General features: G+C 37.2%; 1 protein-coding gene and 1 non-coding gene across 3 annotated transcripts in view; one reads left to right on the top strand and one right to left on the bottom strand.

Annotated features, from left to right (window-relative positions):
- Positions 1-17293, bottom strand: part of GALNT16 (polypeptide N-acetylgalactosaminyltransferase 16) — a 109049-nt gene extending 91756 nt beyond the window's left edge. The window contains exon 1 of one of the 2 annotated variants that reach the window (XM_031952802.1): positions 16852-17293. In XM_031952802.1, coding sequence (XP_031808662.1) covers positions 16852-17052 — 201 coding nt within the window. In that variant the 5' untranslated portion in view covers positions 17053-17293. The remainder of the gene's footprint in view (positions 1-16851) is intronic. The other variant, XM_003756377.3, reaches the window with a different exon arrangement.
- Positions 743-850, top strand: LOC111720642. Its single transcript, XR_002770247.1, has one exon. It is a non-coding gene; the product is annotated as a U6 spliceosomal RNA (small nuclear RNA).
- Positions 17294-26041: the final 8748 nt, after the last annotated feature.

The following is a 26041-nucleotide window of genomic DNA, read 5'->3' as shown; positions in this document are numbered from 1 at the left end:
GCCAAATAACTTAACCCTGTTTGCCTCAATTTCCTCATCTATAAAATGAGCTGGAGAAGGAAATGGCCATACTACTCCGGTATCTTTACCAAAAAACCCACCCACTCCACTCCTCAGACATGACTGAAAATGACTAAATGACTACAAACTTAGCTTTATTTTTTCAAAAGCCTGTATAAAACATCTTAATATTAATAACATATAATAATATGTTAATAACAGTATGTACATATGTCTAGCCAGAATATAAAATGAATACTTGGTAGTTTGGGGAAGCAGCTAAAAGAGCAGGAAAACTTTATGTAGATGGTAGTTCTTAAGCTGAGTTAAAAAAAAAAAAAAACAGGAATGAGAAGAGGTGGAGTAAAAGAAAGAAAGCATTCCATGCATGAGGGATGAATGATGTGCAAAGCAAAAGAAATGGGAGGAACAGGAAGTAGACCAATATGGCTAAAAGCTGGGATGCTTTGATTGACAGTCAAAAAAAAAAAAAAAAAAAAAACCTTGGAAGGTAGAAAGAACAAGGCCATGGAAAGCTTTAAATGCTAGACAGAAAAGTAAAAGTTGATTCTAGAGAGAATAGAGAATCCAGTTGTTGTGAAGTTTGTTTTAACATCAAGCCTAAGGCACTTTGCTGCTTCTATCTATGGCATTTGGTTCATTTGTTTAAGGCCAAATTAAACCAGTGACTGAAGATACTTCCTGGCTACTCAGTTAGCCAGACCAACAACCTGTCCCCACAGTGCTCACTTTGGCAGCACATATACTAAAATTGGAACAATTACAGAGAAGATTAACACGGCCCCTGTGCAAGGATGACACGCAAATTGGTGAAGTGTTCTGTATTTAAAAAAAAAAAAAAAGACTGTCCCCACAAGGCTCAGGCCTCTGAAAGTCTTCATACCACCTACTCCACCAAATCCACTCCAAGTATCAAAGCTTCAAAAGGGATTCAGAAACCCAAACCCCATTTCTACATAGCCACCGCCACATTATTATCTTAAAACAGACCAGATTTCTTGAAGGAGCTGATTAAACACTGGAAAGAATGGATTAGATGAGAAAAAGCCCATGTGAAAAGCAAGAGGCAAGACTGTCATGTGGTCAGTGATGTATCTGTCCTTTCCTTGCTGCACCTTCTCCTAGTGCTCTGGTTCCTCTTCTGCAAATGCACTTTAAAACCAATGAAGATGCAGAAGGGATTTTGAAAAGAGAAAATGAGGCAAACTTTGGCTTTAATAGAGTGGGATGATTAGGTCTCACACCAGGAAATCTATTTGATGGGAGTGAACTCTGAAACTAGTTGCGGGATCTCAGACCCTGAAAAGTCTGAAAAAAGCATACTTTCCCAGACAAGTCTTTTCTAAGTGGTCATTCAATTGGAGATCTTTTCAAATCACCCTCCATTGATTTTTTTGGGGTGTCCCAGATCCTCTTCAGGAAATACCAGGCTCTGAGAAAAAGCCTTCAAAATGATTTTATTCAGTTGGAGATCTGGGCCTGACAATTTTGAACTCCAAATCTCTGCAAAAGTCCAATAGGATTATACTTTGCCAAGGGACTTCTCTTTTTGGCTTAGCTGCCTGCCAGGACTCTTACCTGCTATGAAGATACCCTCTTCTCAGTGATAACCTTTGTTATTTCTCTGACAAGACCTTGCTACTGAGGAGTCTGTCTACCTAGCAAAGCTGGCTTTCTCAGTGCCAATAAAATCCCTTTTGCCATTCAGACTTTTCAGGTTTACAAGTTTGTTTTGGATCTGCATGCCAACCAGAGGGGATTCTCACCTCAATTCTCTACCACTAGCACCACATCATATTCAGTTTTCACAATAATAGTTAACAAATGATCCAACAACTACTGCATTCATCCTTTAATAAATGATAAACTGGAATTATTGATTTTATTTCTTTGCTTCCTACTAGAGAAAATTTCAAATCACTCCACTCATTCATTCATCAAATATTTATTAAGCTTATACTATATACCAAGCATTATGGTGGATTTCTTTTTTTTTTTTTTTTTTTTTTTGGCCCTGACCCATGATTTCATCAGTATGAGGATTTCCTAGTATAGAAACTTCCAACCCTTGATTGCAAGTGGGCAACTTGACTCTAACTCACAGTATTAAAGACCCTGCCTGGAACAATTGTGAAAAATGATTAAGATATAGGATCATGCCTTCATGTACCATATCATTTATCAGGGAAATAAGGCATGAAGAGAGAGGGTAATAATTAGGCTTCTAACAAGCTTACAAAGGAATGGTGTTCAAAGATGCAAAAACTTTCCTTTCCAAATACTTAGCGGTAATAGTCAATGATCAGCTAATAAGTATTTATTAAGCATTACTATATTCTAGGCACTGTTCTAAATACTGGATATTCAAAAAGAGGCAAAAGACAGAACTTATCCTTAAGGAGCTCACAATTTTATGAGGGAGACAGCATGCAAACAACTATGTATAAACAACCTATATGTAGGATAAATAGGAAAAAATTCAAGAGAAAGAAGAAATTAGAATTTAGAGGGGTTGGTGAAGTTTTCCTGAAGAAAGTGCGATTGTAGGTAGGGCTTAAAGGAAAATAAGATAGCCATGGAATAGCTAAAGAAAATGCCTAGAGTTAAGAGTTGGAGTGTCTTCTTCAAAGAACAGCAAGGAAACGAGTGTCAGAAGATTTAAAAGGATGTGGTAGGCTGTAAGGTTTTTAAAAGCTGGAAAGTTGAGAAAGAGGAGCTTTGTAATAAATGACTTCGATTGCTAAAGATTTTATTCTTGATCCAGAAGCTGACAGGGAGCCTCTGGAAACTCCGTGTGTGGGAGTGGGGAGGAGGATGTTGAATCTACACTTTGGAAAAACTTTAAGATTAATAAAGTACCACTGGAATGTTTCAGAGATGGACGAGATTAAACATCCTTAATTAACTAGTTTGCTGACTTGGTTCTAGTCTAAAGGACATTGGGGCCTTAAGCCCACATTCTAGATTCAACATGCAAAGCAATGAATTAAGTGTTGGTGATACAAAGTTGAAATGCAAACATAGAAACATAGGAAGAAAGGCAAATGTATTTGTGCAACATTCTAATAGAAAGAGAAGAAACAACGTCTTAAAACTTTATAATTTAAAAGATTACAAAGAGAGTTAAATGACAGGTGAAGGAGTAATTTGTTCTGTTTTGATATCCTTAAAAAAGAAAAGGGAGATAAAAAAGAAATATGCTAGGAAAGAAAGGGGGAGAAAGAAAATGTTACCAGTTATCTGATACAGTAAGGATACATTACCAAAAAAAAAAAAATTATACAAATTTGGAAGAAGAAATAGGTGTAACATGAACCTCACATTTATCTCAACATGACATAGGAAAGTCAGAGATGACCTTACAAACAGTTTGATGTAGAAATACATTCAATTCAACAGAGAATGAAAAAAAAAAAAAAGAACAGGGACTGAGAAGTAGGAAATTAAGAGGAAGGAAAGATTCACTGAGATAGATGTAAAGAGAAAAAATAGTGGTACGCCCATGATATGCCAATAATTTAAATGAAATGGATGAATGCCTACAAAAATATAAAATACTCAGATTACAGAAAAAGAAATTAAAGGTTTAAATATTCCAAGCATGGGATGTGGGAGTAGAGAAGCCATAGCTAAATTCCCAAAAGAAATAAAAATTCCAGGATCAAAGGGATTTACATGTGAATTTTATAAAACATTCAAAGAACAATTAATTCCGTTCTTGCACAAATTGTTTGCAAAGCAGGAAAAAGCCAAAACCCTGCTAGATTTCTTTTATGATACAAATATGGCCTTGATACCTAAACTTAAGAAGAGAGAAAGAATATTATAGACCAATATCTCTAATAAATACCAAGGCAAAATTTTAAAACAAAATATTGGTAAAGAAGCCAATATATCAAACATATCAAAGCAACATATCAAAAAGATTATATAATATGAGCCAATTTAATTTGCCAAGATTGCCAAGATTGCAAGTTCAATATCAGGAATAACATGAACAAAACAGACTTTTTTTAATAGCAAAAACAATAAAAATCATATGATAAAACATATTATCCATTTCTATTTTTAAAAAGCTTTAAAGCACTTTTCCTTTAAAAGAATAAAGAGTATCTCTGAACCAAGAACCAACATTATTTATATGAAAACATGATAGAAGTCTTTCAAATAGGAAATTAAAAAACCAAAAATTAAAAAAAAAATTTTTTTAATTCAAATAGGAGAAGCAGCAGCTAGGTGGCACAGTGGATAGAGCAGCAGTCCAGAAATCAGGAGGACCTAAGTTCAAATTTGGTCTCAGATTCTTAATACTTCCTAGCTGTGTGACCCTGGGCAAGTCACTTAACCTCAATTGCCTCAGCCAAAAAAAAAATTCAAATAGGATTAGAAGAGGTCCATTATCATTCACCATTATTGATAATTCAAACTAAAGCTATGAAACAAGAAAAAGAATTTATTAGAATACACATAGACAAAGAGAAAGCAAAACTAAAACTTTTTATATATGTTTTGATATTCTGTTAAGAATACCTTAAAGGGATATGAACAGACAATTCTCAGATGAAGAAATTGAAACTATTTCTAGTCATATGAAAAGATGCTCCAAGTCATTATTAATCAGAGAAATGCAAATTAAGACAACTCTAAGATACCACTACACACCTGTCAGATTGGCTAAGATGACAGGAAAAAATAATGATGATTGTTGGAGGGGATGTGGGAAAACTGGGACATTGATTCATTGTTGGTGGAGTTGTGAACGAATCCAACCATTTTGGAGAGTAGTTTGGAACTATGCTCAAAAAGTTATCAAACTGTGCATGCCCTTTGATCCAGCAGTGTTACTACTGGGATTATATCCCAAAGAGATTATAAAGAAGGGAAAGGGACCTGTATGTGCACGAATGTTTGTGGCAGCCCTTTTGTAGTGGCTAGAAACTGAAACTGAATGGATGTCCATCAGTTGAGAATGGCTGAATAAATTGTGGTATATGAAAATTATGGAATATTACTGTTCTGTAAGAAATGACCAACAGGATGATTTCAGAAAGGCCTGAGAGACTTACACAACTGATGCGGAGTGAAATGAGCAGGACCAGGAGATCATTATATACTTCAACAACAATACTAGATGATGACCAGTTCTGATGGATCAGGCCATCCTCAGCAACAAGATCAACCAAATCATTTCTAATGGAGCAGTAATGAACTGAACCAGCTATACCCAGAAAAAGAACTCTGGGAGATGACTAAAAACCATTACATTGAATTCTAATCCCTATATTTATGCACACCTGCATTTTTGATTTCCTTCACAAGCTAATTGTACAATAATTCAGAGTCTGATTCTTTTTGTACAGCAAAATAATGTTTTGGTCATGTATACTTATTATGTATCTAAGTTATATTTTAATATATTTAACATCTACTGGTCATCCTGCCATTTAGGGAGGGGGGGGGGGGTAAGAGGTGAAAAATTGGAACAAGAGGTTTGGCAATTGTTAATGCTGTAAAGTTACCCATGTATATATCCTGTAAATAAAAGGCTATTAAATTTAAAAAAAAAAAAAAAAAAGAATACCTTAAAGATTCAACTAAAAAATTAATTGAAATAATAAATTCAGCAAAGTTACAAGATATAAAATAAGCTAATATAATCAGCTTTTCTGAATAATAACAAAAAAGAGAGATTCCATTCAAAATAATTATAGAATTATTAAATATTTGGAAATCTACCTACAAGACAAATGCTACAGCCACCTGAATACAACTGCAAAACACTTTAAAAAATAAAGACAGACAAATATTAGAAGAAATATTAATTGTTCATGGCTGGGTTATGCTAATATAATAAAAATAACAATACTACTTAAATTAATTCGCTTATTCATACCAACAAAGTTAACTAATTTGTAATAGAAATCAAGTAATCCAAAAAGGTTCCTTTATAAAGCTAGCAAAACATTACAAAATTCATGTAGAGGAATAAAAGGTCAAGAAGCAAGAGAAATAATGAAAAAAAAAGTAATGCTCTGGCACACAGACTCACAAATACATTTAGTGACATTTATTTATCTATCTATCTATATTTGCCCAGATCTATGATTTCATTACTACAAAAAATTGCATATGTGGAAGCTCCATATGCCACTGCAGACCAGTAATCTTTATGTAATTTTTCATTTTAGAGAATTGTCTAATAGGGATTATTCCAATTTAGAGAGTTTCAGGGGTGGAGAAGTCAATCAACTTGTCTATGGTAATTCAACTAATATATGTTGTTGTTCAGTCATCCCAGTCATGTCAGACTCTTTGTGACGCCTCTTTGTGGGGCTTATTTGGTAAAGATACTACAATGGCTTGCCATTTCCTTCTCCAGCTCATTTTATTGATAATGAACTGGCAAACAAGGTTAAATGATTTGCCTAGGGTCACACAGCTAGTAAGTGTCTGAGACTGGATTTGAACTTAGGTCCTCTTGACTCCAGGCTCAGTGCTCTATTCATTGTACCATTTAGCTGTCCTAATATGTGGAAAAGATAAACTTAAAATCAAGGTCTTTATTCCTCCATCCCTTGATGTCTCTTGTCATGTGTTGGTCTATTCCTGGGAAACAACATGATACTTAATACAACTGCAAATTCCACTTTTATCATTTATATCTTAGCAGAGAGGTCTTTATATGTGATATATATATATTTTTAAATGATTAATTTATCAGATCCCTAGTATAATGGATATATACCAGCAATATGACATCTATTGCACAATATAGCCCACAGATGCATTTAAATTATTCATCTTTTGACTTGTTTCACAGTCTTCCAATCCATTGATCACACAAATTCATAGGAATTTCTCTCACACAAAGGAAGGGGATTTCCAACCCCACATTTGCTGTTCCTAAAACTTTGCCCTTCTTCAGTCTACATATTTATGATACCTAGGAAAACAAGTAACTATTTGATATATATTCTATTTGGGAAATTTCTAAATTTTAAGATATCAAATAACATAAAAAATAATATCCTAATATATCAATTCTGTGTTCATTATTTTTCATATCAAGATTTAATATAATGTAGTAGAAATCCACCTGGGTAAGGAATTAAAGAATTATATATATGTATATATATATGCATTGGAAAATCATCAAATATTTTAAGGAGCATAAATTTAATAATAATTACTATTACTCAAAATAAAGATCACATAAAATGGATAAAATTGCATTTAAAAGTTTACAATTATCCCTTAAGTGGGAGCATAAACTTCATATTGAATTCACCATTCAAGCTTGAGCTATTCTTTTTTAACATGATTAAAATTATTTAAAAGTTTGTATTATATTACAGAAATTCTTTTCTTTGCATAAAAAGTAGCATTCTCCCATGCTTATACTTATTTCTTTTTTATTTTTATTTTTTTAAAGAAATAGGTAAATATTATGAGAATATTAAGAATGTGTCCTAAGTCAGAAGACAGAATCCCTTTGAAACTAATTTGGCTGTACTATCTACTTTTAAATCAAATTTTTGTTGTGAAATGTTATTAATCAGCCAAAGAGCCCATATAAATTATGATGTATTTAAGTTATTTGTACAGGTTATTAAGAGAATCTTTTTGTTTTGTTTTGAAATTTTGTAAATCTTTTGTTGATGCTTTTCTTGCTTTTACATCACCCTTACTTTTTTACTCTCTCCCTATCTTCTCCATTTATAAACCACATAACTTTCTCTTAAAACAAGGCAAAACAGTTAAGCAAAACAAACCAACAGAAGAACTATGTCTGATGACATTTGCAACAGTCTACACTAATTCTCTTCCAAGTGGAGGGAAATATGTTTCATAGTCATCCTTCTGGAACTAAGATTGGTTATTTCATTTAATCAGAATTGTGATGTCTTTTTCATTATGATGATCACTGTACATACTGATCCCTTGGTTCTGCCTTCTTCACAACAGTTCAAATATATCTTTCAATATTTCTTCATATTCCTTCTGCTATTGTGTAGTGCACACATATTCCCAGGAATCCTAGGAATATATATGTGTTTATGTATATTTATTGTTTTATACATATATAATGTATATGTCATATGTGCATATATATACATATGTGTATATATATTTATATCCCTTTATTTTATTTATATTTTATATGTATATATACATATATCTTTATATCCTTTTATTGCTTATATACATATATATAATATATAATATCACATACATTTTTTTATCTCAAAAGTTTGGTTTTGAGGATAAAGACAAGTTTTATATATTTTTTGAAAGTTTCACAGGAATAAAGGGAAGAACAGTAAGTATCCTATGGGAAATTTAGATAGCTTCTACAATGGCTCTGAAATAAATTTCCTCCTTCAATTAAAAGAATACAAAAGAAAACTGTAAAAAAATAACTAATACTTTTGGTTTTTTTTTATAATTACAAATAAATGAGAAAAAGCAGGGCCAGGAGAATAAAGTACATACTAATAATGACCATATGAGAGGAAAAGGGAAGAAGAAGGAATACCAAAAAAACTTGATGAAAACCTTCAATAACTGAAAAATTATGACATTTTATGCACTAGAATCATTACAAAATTTGTTTATCTAAGTTGCATGGATATTTAATATTATTTATAATTAATTCCAAAAGATCAAAAATATTTATAGTTGCGCTATTACTCAACAAAAGATTGCATAATATATAATTAAAAGAAAGAACTTGATAGTTAAACACACTAAGTGTATAATCTTATAAAGGGGGAAAAACAACATAACCACGATCCCCAAGGTATTAGAATCCTTTCAGTAGACCTATACAGAGTAAAATACTGGGTCAATCATGAGAATATCAGACAACTGAGTTATGAAAGAATTCTTCCTTTCTTCAATAGATTTATACTTAAGAAAAGTACCCTAATGGTAGTAATGTACTTCAATGAGCTACTAAAAATAGGACCATAGATTTGAAATTGAAATGAAAACTCAGAGGGCTTTTAGTCAAAGTTCTACACTATCTTCTAAATGTGAATATATCTACTTCTAGCAATACTTTAGTGACAAATAGCTTTTCAGAGCAATTCTGGTTCAAAAGTCAACCAGAAGCCCATTATTTGTTCACACCAGAATCCCTCAACACTGTGATTATGTCTCAATACACAATAAAACCTACCACCCTTCCTTCTCTAATCCTGCTTGGGAGAAATATAACTCTACTGGGGAAAAGTTCCTGAGTACTAATGATTAATTCTGCTACCAATTCATGCCATTCTGTGGAATGGGGGTGTGGGTGGGGAAACATCTTACTGTTGCAGAGTAATCCTTTTCATTTTTTTTAAGATTGTAGATCCCATTCCCCATTAGTAGAGTCCATCCACATTATTTTCACTTTTCTCATTTGACAGTTCATGACCCTATTTGGGATTTTCTTGGCAAAGACATTGCAATGGTTTCCCATTTCCTTTTTACAACTCATTTTATAGATGAGAAAACTGAGGCAAACTTAACTGAGGTTAAGTAACTTGCCCAGGGTTTCACAGCTAGTAAGTGTCTGAGGCCAAATTTGAAATCAAGATGAGTCTTCTTGACTCCAGACTCTGACTACATCCACACTGTCACTCAGCACCCCTACCCTTGACTTATTCCTAACTCTTACTTTAAGTAGATGACTTCCTCATTTTCATATGCCTCCTCTAAAACTTTGATGTCACTATAATGATGATTACTATTTCACTTGTGTCCTTCATCCCTTCCCTTACTCCCTTCTGAATTTTTGCTTTTATGATTAATACTGGTGAGAATGTACTATGTTATCTAAAAAGATACAAAAAATCTTTCATATTGATATGAAAGATTATAAAATGTGATCCTTGCCTTTTAGGAACTTTTAATCTAACTAGGCATGCAAGACAGATATAAAATGATAGCAAATATATACAACATATAATTAAGTACCTAATCATTTTGTGGAAAAGATGACAAGTATTATACATATTCACAGAAGAAATCAGTCATGGGATAAATTATACAAAGGACTATCATAAATGGTAGATATTTTCATTTATAGACAGGTAACAAACACTCTTGATACCTTCAAATTGCTGGTAAATGCTTAACTTCAGATTTTTTTAAAAGATGGGGAGAATTCAAGTCTCTCTCTGTCTCTCTCTGTCTCTGTCTCTCTTTCTCTCTATATATATATATTCTATGAACCTCTTATTTCTAAAGGGATTTTTTTTGGACTTATGGTTTGAGAAGGGAGAATGAGAGTAATCATAACAGCTCTGCTTTTAAGATATAGTAATTTTAATCTTTTTAAATTATGTAATCCAATCTTATTACAGAGCTTTATTTTTTTTCCTCCAGGATAGCATGCTCTGAATTCTACAACATAAACTTCCCAGAAGCAAAATATATTTTGAAGAAATAATAATCTAAGAAGCACTGTTCTGTGAAACACTTGAATCTTCATAAATCAAGGTAAATTCCAGAGTAGACAAAAGTCCTCCAAAATGACCCACATTCTATAGAGATTAAATTCTATATGCCTAAAGCATTTCTAGTTTGAAAGCTTATAAACTTACAAGCCTGAGATTCTGGAGGTACATATTTGTAGAGCACAGGTCTTCCAGAAGTCACTAGCATCAACAACAAAGCTTGAGGAGGCAAGAATAGAGAAGTTACTAAAATTTCTTTTTCATTTAATAAGGGAAGCAGCACAGCTTTTAAAAAATAACATACTACTTTTAAAAGTTACTGCTCTAGGGACAGCTAGATGGTGCAGTGGATAGAGCATCAGCCCTGAAGTCAAGAGGACCTGAGTTCAAATGTGACTTCAGACACTTAATACTTCCTAGCTGTATGACCCCAATTGCCTCAGCAAAGAAAAAAAAAAAGTAATTGTCCCAAAAAAGACAAAACTCTTCTGTATTCCTTCCTGAACAAGCTCAAATCTACAACTTATTTTTTTCCTGAATGTCTATGTGGTGTGATGAAAGATCAAGTTCAAATCCTGGTTCTTCCTCTTAATAAGGGAGCTCCTGTCTTATAAAATGGGGATACAAATACTTGTTCTCTTATGCCTATCAGAGTTGTTGCAAGGGTTAGATAAGATAATGTATTTTCTAAACAAGAACACAGTAAACTTTTGTTATTGTCTGGCTCCCAAAATACAGATGCTTCTTTTAGCGTGAATGAATAAGTTGGCCTCAAAAGGTAGGACTGCCTAAGTCATATTTCTAATATATAGAACTGATCATGTCCTTACTCTACTCAATGTCTTTGTATTGTCTCCACATTCCAAATCCAACCAATCTTCCCAAATTATTTTACAATCTGCATAAGCCTTGGTATTAACAAATAACAAGATCCTGGCTTGTCCTATATTTAATGTATTATTAGTCTGAATGCTTGCATGGGAACTGAAGGTCCTTTTACCATTTTTTTTTAGAGATCTAAATATGAGCTATATTCTGATATTCTCATGGAAGATGATGGATGGGAACAATACAATTTAAATTATGATGCTCTTCTCAGTCTTGTTATTTGCTTGCATTTTGTTTTCTTTATCAGTTTTTCTTTTTCTTCCTTCTTGATCTGATTTTTCTTGTGCAGCAAGATAACTGTATAAATATGTATACATATATTGGATTTAACATGTATTTCAACATATTTAACATGTATTGGACTACCTGCCAGCTAGGGGAGGGGGGAAGGGCAAATTTGGAACAAAAGGTTTTACAAGGTTCAATATTGGAAAATTTACCCATGCATATGCTTTGTAAATAAAAAGCTTTAATAAACAAATAAATTATGATGCTCTCAGAGGAAATCATGATAGGGAACACAAATCAAAAAGACATTCAGGGAGGTATTCCTAAAGCTAATCCAGTCCATAAAAAGTCAGAACTTCAGTTCTAGTTTATGAATTCCACATCTAAAAAAAAAAAAAGTCCCCAGGGTTTAGTGGACTATAAGTCTAGTATATGTCAATCAAATGACTTGATAATTAGTAAAGTTGACATAAATTTAAGCTGTGTTAAAAAGAAGTATTGGTTTCAGAACAAGAGCAGTACTCATGGGTATTCTTCCCTGGTCAGACTGCGATTGCTATTTCATTCAGGCTTAGGTGCCAATCCTGAAGAGCAGGGTCCAGTCAGAATGGAAAAGGTGCTATAAATCATGTCTATTTGAGGACTGGTTGAAGAAATGGAGACATTTACATAGGGGCAATATGACAGCTTTCTCCAAGGACTGTCATGCTATAAGTATTTTATGTGAATCTACAAATAGAACTAGGAATCACAGATAGAAGTTGCAGAGGAACAAAAATTTGGAAAAAAAATTTATAAAAATTGAATGATTTCAAATGATGAGAGACTAGATGATCATTTATCAGGAATATAGGAAAGGTTCTTGCTCAAACATATTTGGAACTAGATGACTTTTTAAGTCACTTTCAACAGAGGAGAAACCATAATTTAATAATAACTAGGATTTACGTAGCATTTAAAAGTTTGAAAAGCACAATATATATGTTAGATCATTTTATCCTTAACAATAGCACTGTAGGGTAGGTACTATTATCAAAGAAACTGAGGCACAGAGGGACTATGTGACTTGTCCAGGGTCACATGATTAGTGTCTGAGGCAGGATTTAGGTCTCCCTGAAACCAAGAACCTCTTGATTTATCTAAAAATTCACCACCTGGCTACCTAATTATTTTGCAAATTATGTTATGTCAAAGTCCCAAATATAACATTCTGAGTTGCCCACAAAGAAACAATGTCTGTATCTTCTTTTGGCTCTTATATAGACACCAAAGTCGAAAATTTGAAAAGACAAAATTCAATTAGTGATTTCATATGGAGATGGGATGGATGTCAGAAGGAGGAAAACAAATATTAAATTCTTACTAAAAGCCAGATACTTTACTAAGCAATTTACAAATATTATTTCATTTAATCCTCACAAAAACCCAGTGAGGTATAGGTGCTGCTATTATCTCCATTTTACCTCTAAAGAAACTGAGGCAGAAGTCCAGATGGTCCAGTTTTTATAAAGGAGTTATACTGAGAAAATGGGAATCCAGACTCCTAGAACATGTTATTAAGTTAGGAAAAAATAGGCTGCACATTAGATTACTTATTCATTCATTCATTATTTAACTTTTATTAAGTATCTACTTTGTATGATGCACCTTGCTAGATGCTAAAAGAGGTACAAGAATAAATTCCCTCTCTTCATGTGCATTTGGCACATTTTTGTACTTCTTCCTGGAAGGCAATGATGACTGCTACATTTTTTCTGCCTCTCACCATCAGCTGGCAGTACATAGGTCTGAAACATCCTCATGAAGTATTTTTACTTAACTAGCCAGGAAAATAACTTGGACACAAAGAGAATGAAATCAGTAGTTTCCAAACTTCAGGAAGAGAGGAAAATCTTTGCTGCATCTGCAACTTGTAAGAGAGTTTAATACCCAGAGAGAGTGCTGGTATTATTTATCTGGTTAACTTCAAAGATCCCAGCTCTAGGAGAATCAGTTCAAGCCAGGGTGGCATGAAATGAAAAGCTGAGGAACGTGACCCATGGATTCAAGGGCCAGAGACCCTGGGGGAGTAAGGGAATCAAAAGGGCCCATCAATGCCTGATTGCTGTCTCTCTGCCCCCCCCCCCCCCCCCCCCAGCATCTCATATCTGCCTGTTATTTTTCCCCATCTCTAGCTTCCTTTTTCATTCTCTACTTCTCACATTCTTCGTGAAAGTGAAGCCTCTTGAGACTTTATTATCCCATTAATTTAACAAATGCTAAGCACTGCTATGTGTATAGACACATGGACCCAGGAAACTGAACAGCAAAACAATATAAGAAATGCAATAAGGCAGTATGATAATCGGTGTCAAAGGAGTGGTACAGACAATTAGTGCTATAAATATTTGTTGACTAAATGAATGAATGAATTCAGAGGACATTAGAGATCACAGCTTGGAGAAGACTTTTCAGTCTTCTCTAAATTTAGCATCCCTTTCCCCTTGATCTTACTTTTCTCCCAATCATTTTTCCAATGCCTGGATTTGAATAAATCTACTTTCCAAACCCATTGCTCTATATCTATTTTGTAACAATACATTTAAGATTTGCTCTAATCTGGCCCTAACCTATAGAGATTAGAGAAAATCCCTTCCTAAAAAGAAATTTGGCCAATCAAAAATCCAGCTCACCATCTTTAGGGGACTTTCAGCAGGACTTGGGCAAGATTCCAGGCTAACCAGACAGGAAATTCAAAGAGCAGTGAGTAGGGATAGGGGTGAGGACAAAAGAGAAGAATTTGAAACCAAAGCCTTCCAAGATGCAGAAAATCTAAAAGATAAAAATTTTGTCAAGACCCAGATCCAGGATCTTTTAAGCAGTAAGGCTGAAACATTTCTCTTCCTCTTTCCTCCTTTAGCCCATTTCCTTCTCTCTGCACCATGGAGAGGGGTACAGCATTTCGTTGTAAATATTTATCACATCCAATGGAAATTATATGCTGAAAGAGCTAGAGATCGAGAATCAGGTCTCTTTGTCCCTACAGCGTTTAAGAGCAGACCCAAATGCTGTTCAGGAAAATTAAGAGTAGCCAAATGATTCTACTGGACTTCGGGGGCTATTATTTTGGTTCATTTTGTTGGGATTTATCTTGGATCTGGAACACTGAAACATTTTTTTTCTTTAGCACCTTCCCCTCCCTAATAATCAACATAAATAGGGTTTTATCGTTAAAATCATTCTACCAGATATGAGGAAAACTGGGACACAAAAAAGGTACCAAGTCACCCTTGGAAGAGACACTTAGAGAACTAAGAAGGGTACGTTCAGGGTACTCACATTCAGAGTACTTGTCTCTGTACACGTCCACTATGCCTCCCAAGTCAAAAAATCTAGATTGCTATTATTTGTTGAAATGGAAAAACCCCTACAGCAGTTGTAGAAAGGGAAAGGCTCTCAAGGCACTTTTCAATTGTCCTTCCTGTTCACTAGGTGAAGTGAGTGAGTGGCATTTAAACTCCGGGCTTTAGTGTTTCTTGAATTTCTTGAATCCCCTTCCAGTTTTCTTCTCTTCCTTTCATAGAAAATGCTCTTTTCAGATTCTCCACGTCCCCAGTTCTTTCCTTTCCCATCTCCTCTTGCTTCTTCCCTTTCCTATCTCTGGTAATACTCTTTGCTTCAACCCCCCGCCGGGGTTCCATTTCTTCTACTTCTCCAGCTCCCTCCGGAACTGGAAGCGTCTTAAGGATGCCTACAACTTCATAACGGGGGCGAGGGCGGCCCAAGCCTGCTTTTCCCACCAGTGTGTTTGGCCTTCCAGCACATCGAACCCACCAAAGGGTCGAGGGCATCAGTAGATGCCCCCCGGAGGTCAGCTAAGGGCTTTGAACTAACGGAGGGCCTCGAGACGGATCAGACAGAGGAGACGGAGCTAGGGCCGCATCCCCTCGCCGTCCTGATGCCCTCCCCGCCGTGTCCCTCCGGCCTAGACCACGCTGTCTTTGTTTCCAAGTTTCTTTTGACGTTTCAGACCCGATCTCCTGTGGAGTGAATCATGTGGAGGGGCCACACACACACACACACACACACACTCGCATCTCACACTGCTGCAACCCATGGGCGCCCCCCGAGGCTTCGCAGGGTAGGAGAGGAGAGAGTCGAGGATGCAAAGTCCTCTAAGCCAAAGAATTTCTGTCCGTATAGCTCTATCTAACTGGGAGACTGGAGGAAAGCGGAATAAGGACGAAGAAACCCCCCGTCTCAGACCCTCTTCATTAAACACAGAAGCACGCGTGCGCGAACACACACCCTCGGCAGTTAAGTGGGTCTCTCTGCAGAAATAGGGAAAAGTTGGGAACGGATGGGAAGACGAGGATGCAGAAGAGGATGCTCGAGTTTGCAGGGCTCTATCCTGCGAACAAGCGTAGTACCGGTTCCAAACGTCCTAGCGACAAGCCGAGCTGACGAGGGGAATGCCGTCCTAGCTGCGATCTACCCGCTCAGTCTGGCAGGGCCTCCTGGCCGGGAGGCTCCTCTGATGGAGCGCAGAGCCAACTCCACGCACAGAACATTTTGTCTTCTCCCACGGACTAGGGCCCAGGATGCCGCGGTCTCCGGTGAATCTCGTGCCATTGCAGCCAGCATTTGGAGAGCCGGCGCAGGCAAAATCCAGCCGGCGGCCAAGGAGGCGCGCTGTGCTCAGTGCGTCCCCGCGGTCTCCCCCTCCCTCCTCTCTGCGCCTGGGAGAGCTGCCACATCTTTCTCCCGAGCAGCAGCAACCCGTGCAAGTCTGGCCCGCCAAACTCACAAGACACTTTTTTCTCCAGCCTGTCAATTCTTTCCTTCCTTCCACCCCTATTCTCTAGTCACTTTTTCCTTCAAAATCAGTGGCACTGTCCCTCCTTTGGGCCACCCTTACCTCCCCCCCCACCTCCCCACCCCGGCCCCACACACAAACACACACAATTCTCTTCTTCCCAATCCCCAGGCCCACCCCTTTCCATCATTGTAAATGTTGCCATAACAACGGGCAGGAATTATCCAACATATACAAAGATGTCCAGGCAAAGCTCGCAGCTGCCCCCGCCCACACTAGCTCTCTTGTCAAACGGGGCCCGGTTGTCCCTCGGGATAGCACCTCGCACTGGGACCGCCCTACTCTATGCAATTTCTCAGCGACTGGGGGGAAGGGTACGGCGGGAGGAGTGGAGAATGGAATGAACCTAGGGGGAAAGAAGGGAGTGAGACCGGGCTCTATCTCGCCTTCTCTTGCCAACTGGGTCTTACTCACAATGAGGGGAATAGTCCGGTCTTCTCTGTGGAGTTCCAGCCTACCAGCTGGTCTCTGTCCGTTCCTGCCACCTCCGCCGATGCTAGGAGATCGGCTGGAGGATGCTGAATGGGATCTGTTGTCCTGCCATAAGTAATAGAAAGTGCCCAAGATCCAGGCGACCGTCAGGATTGCGATGGCATTAGCGCGGATCCTTCTCATGTTGAAAAGCCCAGTGCTGCGAGCCGGGAGTAAACTAAAGATGTGGCTTGGTAGGTTAGGGTAAGTGGGGGTGGGGGGGTAGAAGGAGTTGGGGAGGGAGGGAAGGAAAGAAGAGGGTGGATAGTGGGGGGGGGGCAATATGGATAGGGTTTTCTGTTTCTTCCGAGCTTTGGCTGGCTCTCTCAGTCACAGCTGTTTGTTTTAGCTCTTGTCTCACTGCTCAGTCCTGCAGAGCAGAAAAAGGAGAGAGGTGGAGGGGGTGGGGGGAAGAGATAGAAGGAGAGTAGAAGAGATCCTCACGGTCCTAATGCCCTTCAGACCACGAGTCTGGCCCTTACAAAAGAGCACACCATTTCCAAACTCTCCCCAACACCCTATGGTCTAGCGAACCGGGAACTCCTTTAGTTTCCCATGGTCCCTCAGAGGGGCAAGACAGGTGGCAAGAAGAGGTTCCTTAAAAAGAGCAAAGTTTCCGTGGGGCGGATGGATGGGCTTAATATTCACTGAGACATAGAATGTTAGAGCCGGAAAGTACCTCAGAGATTTTAACTCTTCCAATCCCTTCATTTTCCTACAAATCAGGATTTCTTCTTTGCCGTTACTCTACCTTGATTATATTTATATAATTGGGGAAGGAGAGAACAAGCCTTTTATATAGTACCTACTATGTGTCAGACACTGTATCTAAGTACTTTACAAATATTATTTCATTTGATTCTCATGACCACCCTCCCAGATAGGTACACCCTTATTTTACAGTTGAATAAACTGAAGAAATTAAGTGTCACCCCCTACTCATTAAGTTCTGAGACTGAATTTGAACTCAGCTTTTACTAACTCTACACCCAGTGCTTTTATCTACTACACCACGCAGCTGCTTCTAATTGGTATACAAGTCGCATACCTACCAATAGGATTGGGACCCTGGAGGTCAGACACTGAACTGGTTTTCATCTTTGAACTGACAGATTCTAGCACAAAGTAGACGGTTAATAAATGTTTCTGAATTTGATTTTACAAATTAAAAAAAAAAAAAAACAGGTCCAAAAGTGGCTTAGATTAGGATTTCTATGAGACCTTTGGGAAGGAACCTGGTTCGCCAGGACTTCGTGAGGAAGATTGCTGACTTTGCCAGAGGGATTTCTACTTGGGATCAGAATCTTTTCCTTCCCTAGGAAGCAAAGCAGTGTCTTCCATGCCATGCTTTCCTGAAGGATCACGCGGGATATGGAAGTTAAAGAATACCAGGAAGATTTCAGTTAAGTGAGAGTCCTGAATCTCACTTTAGATGTGGTGTTATTTCAGTCACACGTGGCTCTGGTTTCTCACCCCCTCCCCCTCTGGAATTTTACACTGAAATAGTGTGACCTATCAGTCCTGTTATTTATTCTTAAAAACTAAGAGAGGGTGAAACTGTAGATAGAGCATTTGCCTTGGAATCAGGAGGACCTGAGTTCAAATTTGTCCTCAGATGCTTAATGCTTGCTAGCTGGGTAACCTGAATTGCCTTAGACACACATACACACCCCCACACACCCACCCCCCCCCTGAATTGCCTTAGACACACATACACACCCCCACACACCCACCCCCCCCCCCACACACACAGGGAAAAAAATTGGGGAAAAATAAGGGAGGGAATGAAAAAGCCAGACTGTGATTGAGTATAGCTGGGATGCTTTAAAAATATGATCGGCTCCCACACCAAGGATATATCAGAAATCTAGGGAAATTCTCATCTTGTGTTCCCTTTTACACATCCCAATTGTAAATTCCTGTTCCCCTAACTGTTAACTTACTTTTAAACTTCTCGAAAATCGCTCTCCTTTCACCTTTTACCCCCTTTCCAGACCAATGCCATGGTTTAAAGAAAAAACCTTTCTGCTTTGCAGGACATGAAAATTTCAGAATCTGAGCTAGAATAAGAGCTCCAACATTTCTAAATCCCTCTCTCTCTCTCCCAACCCCACTCATATAAAAAGTCACCTCTTGTCACCTTTCTTGTTCCAGGGGAGGACATAACTCTATACCTGGAAAACTTTTGCCTACATTCCTGGCATTATTCTGAATCCCTTTTGATTTGAGGTGAGAAACTGGCAACTTGGCTTATTATCTCAGAACCCAAATTTAATTTTTAGTTCTGTCCCCAAACCATGTCACCAAAAACTTTTTCTTCTCTTTTCTCTCCTCCTTTAAGTATAATTCTTAGAAAGTCTCCCCCTTTTCATTTTTCTCCTTTTCTTCTGCAACCTCCAAGCTCCCCAAAACCTTCCCAATATCTGCCCCTCTGTACTTCCCTCCTTTGACAAACTTTAGCATCTGAAAGCACTCCTTTCCAGAAAGTTGTTGCCATTTTTAGGTTCTAAGGAGGTAACCTTGTGGGCCTGAGCTAACATTATACATAGTTCTCAAGTTCCTGATTATCAGGCAACAAGGAAAAAAAATCATTATTAGCAAAGGCATTTATGAAAATGTCATAGTAAGAACAGTAGCTGCCAAATGTTACCCCCCACACAAACTTGAGGCTAACTTTCCCGGAAATATATGCAAAACACATTCAAGTTGGCACAAATTTAAAGTATAATGGGCACTCACAGCTGTTAGCACTGCAGGGCCTAAAAAAATCCTTTTTCTATTCATATCTTCAAAGTTTCCAGTTAGGTGCTGCATGTCAGATGGATGAATTTCTCAGAAGGGGTCCCAGAGTTTGCTGTCTCCACAGCTGAACTCTTCCTCACCAGAACTGTGTCTGTCTTGAGTCTATAGCTAGCTTTTTACTCTACTACCAAGAGTCCTATTCATTAAAGCAACTTCTTCCCTTGAAAAATTGAATTTTTGTAACTATCTCTGTTTGGAGTATATGTCTATTCCCTGAACTCTGTATTTTTTAAAATTAAATGTTATTTATTTTTCAATCATCAAAAATTCATCTTCCCTCCATCTCACACCTCCACTACTCTCTAAATTAAAATGAAGAACAAACTCCCTATTACAAATATATAGTCAAAACAAATTTCCACATTGTCAATGTCCAATATGTCTTATTCTCTACATCCTTTACCTCTGTCAGGATGTGGATAGCATACATTATCAATAGTAAGTTGTTTGATATATTGGACTACTTGCCATCTAGGGGAAGGGGTGGAGGAAAGGGAGGAAAATTAGAATACAAGGTTTTATAATGATTAATGTTGAAGAATTATCCATGCATATATTTTGAAAAATAAAAAGCTTTAAGAAGAAAAAATAGTAAGTTGTTCTTATAAAACAATTGTCATTATATAAATCATTCTCTTATCTCACTCTGCATCAACTCTTAAAAGTTTTTTCAGATTTCTATGAAATTATGTCCTGCATACTTTCTTATAATCCAACAGTACTCTACTGCTGTTATATACTATAATTTGTTTAGCCATTCTCTAATTGATGAGTCCCCAATTCTTTGCTACAGCAAAAAAGAACTATAAATATTTTTGCAATCCTTAGAACTTGTTTTGCATAAACTATTACCTTCCTTACTATAGTAATATTAATTAATTAAATTAAATTAATATTCCTTTCTTTTCCTTTCTCTATTCTACCTTTTCCCTCCTGTTTCCCTATAAATTAAAATATTTTTCCGTATCCAAGTATATGAATGTATTCTTCCATCCCTCGATGAGTTCAGATGAGAATGAGCTTCAAATGTCATTTTCTACTTGTACTCCCTGTCTCAGTATTGAAGCATCAAAGTGACAATCTCCAGTTGCTGGATGAGAGTAAACAAATTATTAAACACCATGGTTAATTGGGGGTGGGGAGAGAAATCCTCCTCCCTGGGGTCTAGCCTCAGGAAAACTTGTTCTCCTGCAAACTCATTAACTCTTCTGAAGGTTTAGATATTTAAAGCCCTGCTAAGACATGTCCAGTTTTTGTCCAATGAGCTGACTCCCTTTAATTCACTCAAGAGACTTGTTTATACCTCATAAAGGGATTACCCTGGAGTTAATACCTTGTTAACAAATTAACACCCCATTACCTCTGTTATTGTCATTTGAATTTAGAGAAAGCTAAATCCTGCCTTATACCTCTTAAATCACATCAGCTTAATACTTGGACCAACTTCCTTGACCCTCTATTTCTACTGCCATATGTGTCAGTAAGAAGGGAATAGAATATAAACATAGCATTTATGCTTAGGCTAGTACATCCAGAAAATCTCAGACCCAGGCAATTACTTCCGGTGATAATACCCTTCTTCCTATTTGATAGGCACCTTTCCAAATTCTTCCTACCCCAAACAGAGCTGGCTAGGCCAATGCCTCATGCTGCATTTTGTGGGTTAGAGATAGTGCCAGCTGTGAGGCAGATCCAAGCTAGTCAAGAGCAGCAGGTACAGATCCTTCATTTACACAATGTCACAACACAATCTTTGTGATTTTGTCTCAAACATTGACCTCTTTGAGGATTGTACCTGTAGAGCTTACTCATTCCCTTAATCTAATGGACCAATCCCTTATCCCAAACCACAGAGGGATATAAGCACAAAGATATTAGCTTTAAGAACTAGTCCAGCCTAATTCTAGCATGTGATCTTAGATATTTCAAAGGTCAGAAACCTAAAACTGAGAGTCCATTGAAACTATCTCGATTATCTTGGCCAGCTCTCTGATCACAATACCTATAAATCATTGGGGAATCCCACTTTTTCTTTTTATATACAGTGGAGAAAATATCCATGCTCTCCGTGTTTCTATAATGTCAGAATAATAATGAACAATGGAATCCACAGCTGGACATGACTTTAAGATAATTATTTGAGAGATGAAGAAACTGAAGTCCATTGAAGTTAGTAACTCACACAACTACTTATCGACAGGCTGGAGACAAAAATCCAGGCTTTTTGATTTCTTATGTTTTTTCCACTGTCATACTTGTCATTGATCCACATTGCTGCAATACTGAGCTTCCAGAAAGAAATGTAACACTTTCTCTTACAGTATTTGTTGGTTTTCAGGGACATTTTACCCTGTTGCAGGAATTAGAAAAACCTCAAATGGGCTTCTAGATCTCATGTGTCTATACCTACTTGGACACCTAGCAGGTATGGAGATTGCCTTTATATACTTGGTTGCACAGGTGTAAGTGATAATAAATGTGTACTTGCTATAAATATAGCCCTGAATGCATACACACACACACACACACACACACACACACACATATACACATGTCATCTGTCCTTTCTATAAGAAGCATGGCTGTTTTCACTCAGGCGGAGAGTTAAAGAGGCTCCAGTCACCCATTTAGAGGAAGTCAAGCTAGTAGACCCAGCATAGCTCAGAAATTGCAGCTTAGTATGGGAAGCAAGAGAAATAATGATGTACCAAGGGAAAGGGGAGGAGACATGGCAGACTAACAGTGTAGACAAGAAAAAGGAATAGCATGATACAATGTTATCTCCAGGCATGAAAAACTTACTTATTCTCTTCTGGCCATCATCTGGCCCACATCTTTCCATCCATCAGGATGAGAGGGCATATGTCATCAACCTTTGTCTCTTTAACTTTTAGGGAACAACTTTGAGTCAAGAGATAACTATCTCTTGATAGTTATCTTGATAGTTGATGGTTGTCAGGAACAGCTAGATGGAGTAGTATATAGAACACTGACCCTGGAATAAGGAGGACCTGAGCTCAAATCCAACCTCAGATACTTAACATTTACTAGCTGTGTGACCCTGGGCAACTCACTTAATCTTAATTGCTTAGCCAAAAAAGAAAGAAAAAAGATGTTACCCAGAGGTAACATCTCTTTCAAACCTTTTCTATATTTTTCACCTCCTATGTTGAGTTCAGAACTGCACTCCATGGCCCACTAATTTCTTTGACCATAGCTTTGGGATGTGGCAAGCTTTAAGGACTTCTCTTCGGAGTCCAGTCACAGAACTCAAATGAGAGAAATAGTAAAAAAAAAAAAAAAAAGCACTTGAAAAAACAGTAGTTATATTGTTGTTCAGGTGTGTCTGATTCTTTGTTGAGGTTATTTGGAATTTCTTTATAAAGATATTGGAATGGTTTGCCATTTCTTTCTCCAGTAAAGAGAGAAAATCAGTAATTATTTTACTGATGAGGAAACTGGGGCAAACAAAATTAAAGTGACTTGCCTAGCTTAATAAGTGTTTGAAGCCAGATATGAGCCTCTTTATATATGATCTCCCAAAGGTTAACTCCTCCTTCTGGAGGCAGGGATTAAGGGAGGTGTGAATTCGGATATCAGGAAAATAAGTCTTCCTAACTTCGGCTCAGCCCTCTTAACCACTTTGTCACCTAGTTGCCCATCCAGAATCATACTAGCTAAGTAGCCTTAGAAGCAGAATAATGAGTGATTTTATATTTTTAATATGCTCCTCTATTTATGATTTCATTTTGTCCTCTAGACAATCCTAGGGTGCTAAGAATAGTTGTCAATATTTCTATCCTACAAATAGAAAAAGAAAACATAAAAGATGAATGATTTACTAGACAAAGGAAATAAGCATTAATTAAGCACCTATTACATACTTAGATGGCTTACAAATATTATTTCATTTGATTCACACAACAACCCTGTTAGGTAGGTCCTGTTTTTATCCCCTTTCTACAAATGAGGAAACTAAACAGAGAAATTAAGTGATTTGCACGGGATCACACAACTAATAAGGGTCTGAAGCTCTATTTGAACCTGAATCCAGGCCCAACTCTAACCAGTACAGCACCCTGATATCTTTTTAGCCATACATTTACACAAATATAGTTAGTAGACAGAGCCAAGTCTCTTGACTCAGTTGTCCACTAGGCTGATCTAAAATAATATGGAAAGTGGAAAACAGCCTTTATATTCTTATGTGCAAAGTTATAAACCCTTTGATTCAGCAATATCACAGCAATGTCTGTATACCAAAGAGATCATTAAAAAAGGGAAAAGGACCCACATGTACAAAAATGTTTATAGCATTTCTTTTTGTGGTAGCAAAGAATTGGAAATTGAGGGGATGCCTATCAGTTGGGGAATGGCTGAATAAGTTATGGTATATGAATGCAATAGAATATTATTGCTCTATAAGAAACAATGAGCAGGCAGATTTCAGAAAACCTTGGAAAGACTTAAATGAACTAATGCTCAGTGAAGTGAGCAAAAGCAGGAGAACATTGTACATTAGTAATAGTAACATTGTGTTGTGATCGACTTTGGTAGACTTAGCTCTTTTCAGCAATACAACGATCTAAGACAACTCCCAAAGACTCATGCTGGAAAATACTATGCAGAGAAAGAACCATGGAGTCTGAATGCAGATTGAAACAATATTGTCACTTTTTTTTGCTTTTCTTTCTTACACTTTTACCCTTTTGTTCTGATTCTTCTTTTACAATATGACTAAGGTGGAAATATTTTTATTATAATTGTATATTTATAATCTATAACTAATTGCTTGCTCTATTGGGGAGGAAGAGGGAAAAGAAAAAAAATTTGGAACTCAAAATCTTAGAAGTGAATTTGAAAACTATCTTTATATGTAATTGGAAAAAAAATAAAATACTATATGATTACATGGAGAATAAAAAGGGGGGGAGGGAAGCCTTTGGGTTCAAAGCAAAGAGCACGAAAAGAATTAATTGAAAAATGAGGCCAAAGAGAAACTTCTAATGCTCTAACAGGTTAATCAAAAGGAAGGAGATAAGCATTTAAATGCCTACTATATGCTGAGCACTATGCTAAATGGTTTAAAAATATCTCATTTAATCTGCACAAGAAGCCTAAGAGGTAGGTATTATTTCCATTTTACAAACAAGGAAACTGAGACAGACAGAGGTTAAGTGACTTGCCCTGGGGCAACAGAGTTAGCACTCTACATGCTTAGTAAAATAATAAGATATTCCATCTTATTCCAGGGTTATAGGGTATATTTAGGAAAGGACTAACCACTGGTATGAGGGGGTGCTGAGCCATTTTCAGGGCTATTTTCCACCTCTGGTGTGCACCTGATTCACCCAACTCTCACCTATGGCTCCCAGAAGCTGTAGTGACCATGTGACTATGCCCCAAGAAACTGTTTTGGCAAATAAGCTAAATCAGGTCAAAGGTAACCAAAGGGTTTCAAATTCTTCAGTGAAATGAGAGGGGCTGTCTGAAGGGATGGGCAGATGAGAACAATTTGTTCCATGAAGGCAATTTTAGAAGACACTGTGGTGTGCTTAGAGCTTGGTTAGACATAAAAACACAAATTCATCTACTGCATCCTGAGCCACGGTTATTTTGAATTTGTCTCTCTGCTGACCTCTGATGACTGTAAGAAAGAGTGCGGTCAATGACTTTGCCCAATTCTGTTTCATTTAAATCCAATTTATGGGAAAATAAAAAAAAAAAAATCACCTATACTATTTATACCTATCTCAAAGCCCTGTGGCAACAGACAAGTGTCAAAGCATCAGGTGTGGATACACCAAGAGCTATTGTGACAACCCTGCTCACAGGTGACCCCGGACATAGGGATGTGCTCTCAGTGGAAGCAGCAGTGGGATTTGACAGCCCTCTGGGTGAAGGAACAGCCTTTTAAGAACTGCCCTGCTCACTTCCTGGTGTTCCACACTGAATGGACTATTTGTGTTCAGCCTCTCATAAAGCTTCCTGAGCTTGTATTGGTCTGATCAGTCAGTCACATATCCTGTACCTTGATTCCAATATAGTGATGCCATTTTGGGTTCTCTTCATGAAGGACAGACAACAAATCAACCAACCAAGATAGTCCATTTTCTCCTTTGTATAGATTATCCAGAGGGCCATCACTTAACTTCTAGATTAATATCTTGCCACTGGCCTCAGATGACTGTGGAAGAGAGAATGAGGCTGATGAGTTTGCATACATACTCCTGCTCACTTAAATCTGATCCACTTGCAAATCAAGACATCACTTCTGGGATATCATTGGTTCTCTTCCAGAATGAAGGATGAATAACAATCTGTGAAGTTA

This window comes from Sarcophilus harrisii, chromosome 2, assembly GCF_902635505.1.
Source record: "Sarcophilus harrisii chromosome 2, mSarHar1.11, whole genome shotgun sequence".
Lineage (NCBI taxonomy): Eukaryota > Metazoa > Chordata > Mammalia > Dasyuromorphia > Dasyuridae > Sarcophilus > Sarcophilus harrisii.
Note: the sequence above shows the minus strand (reverse complement) of the source record. Positions and strands in the feature narration are given on the sequence as shown.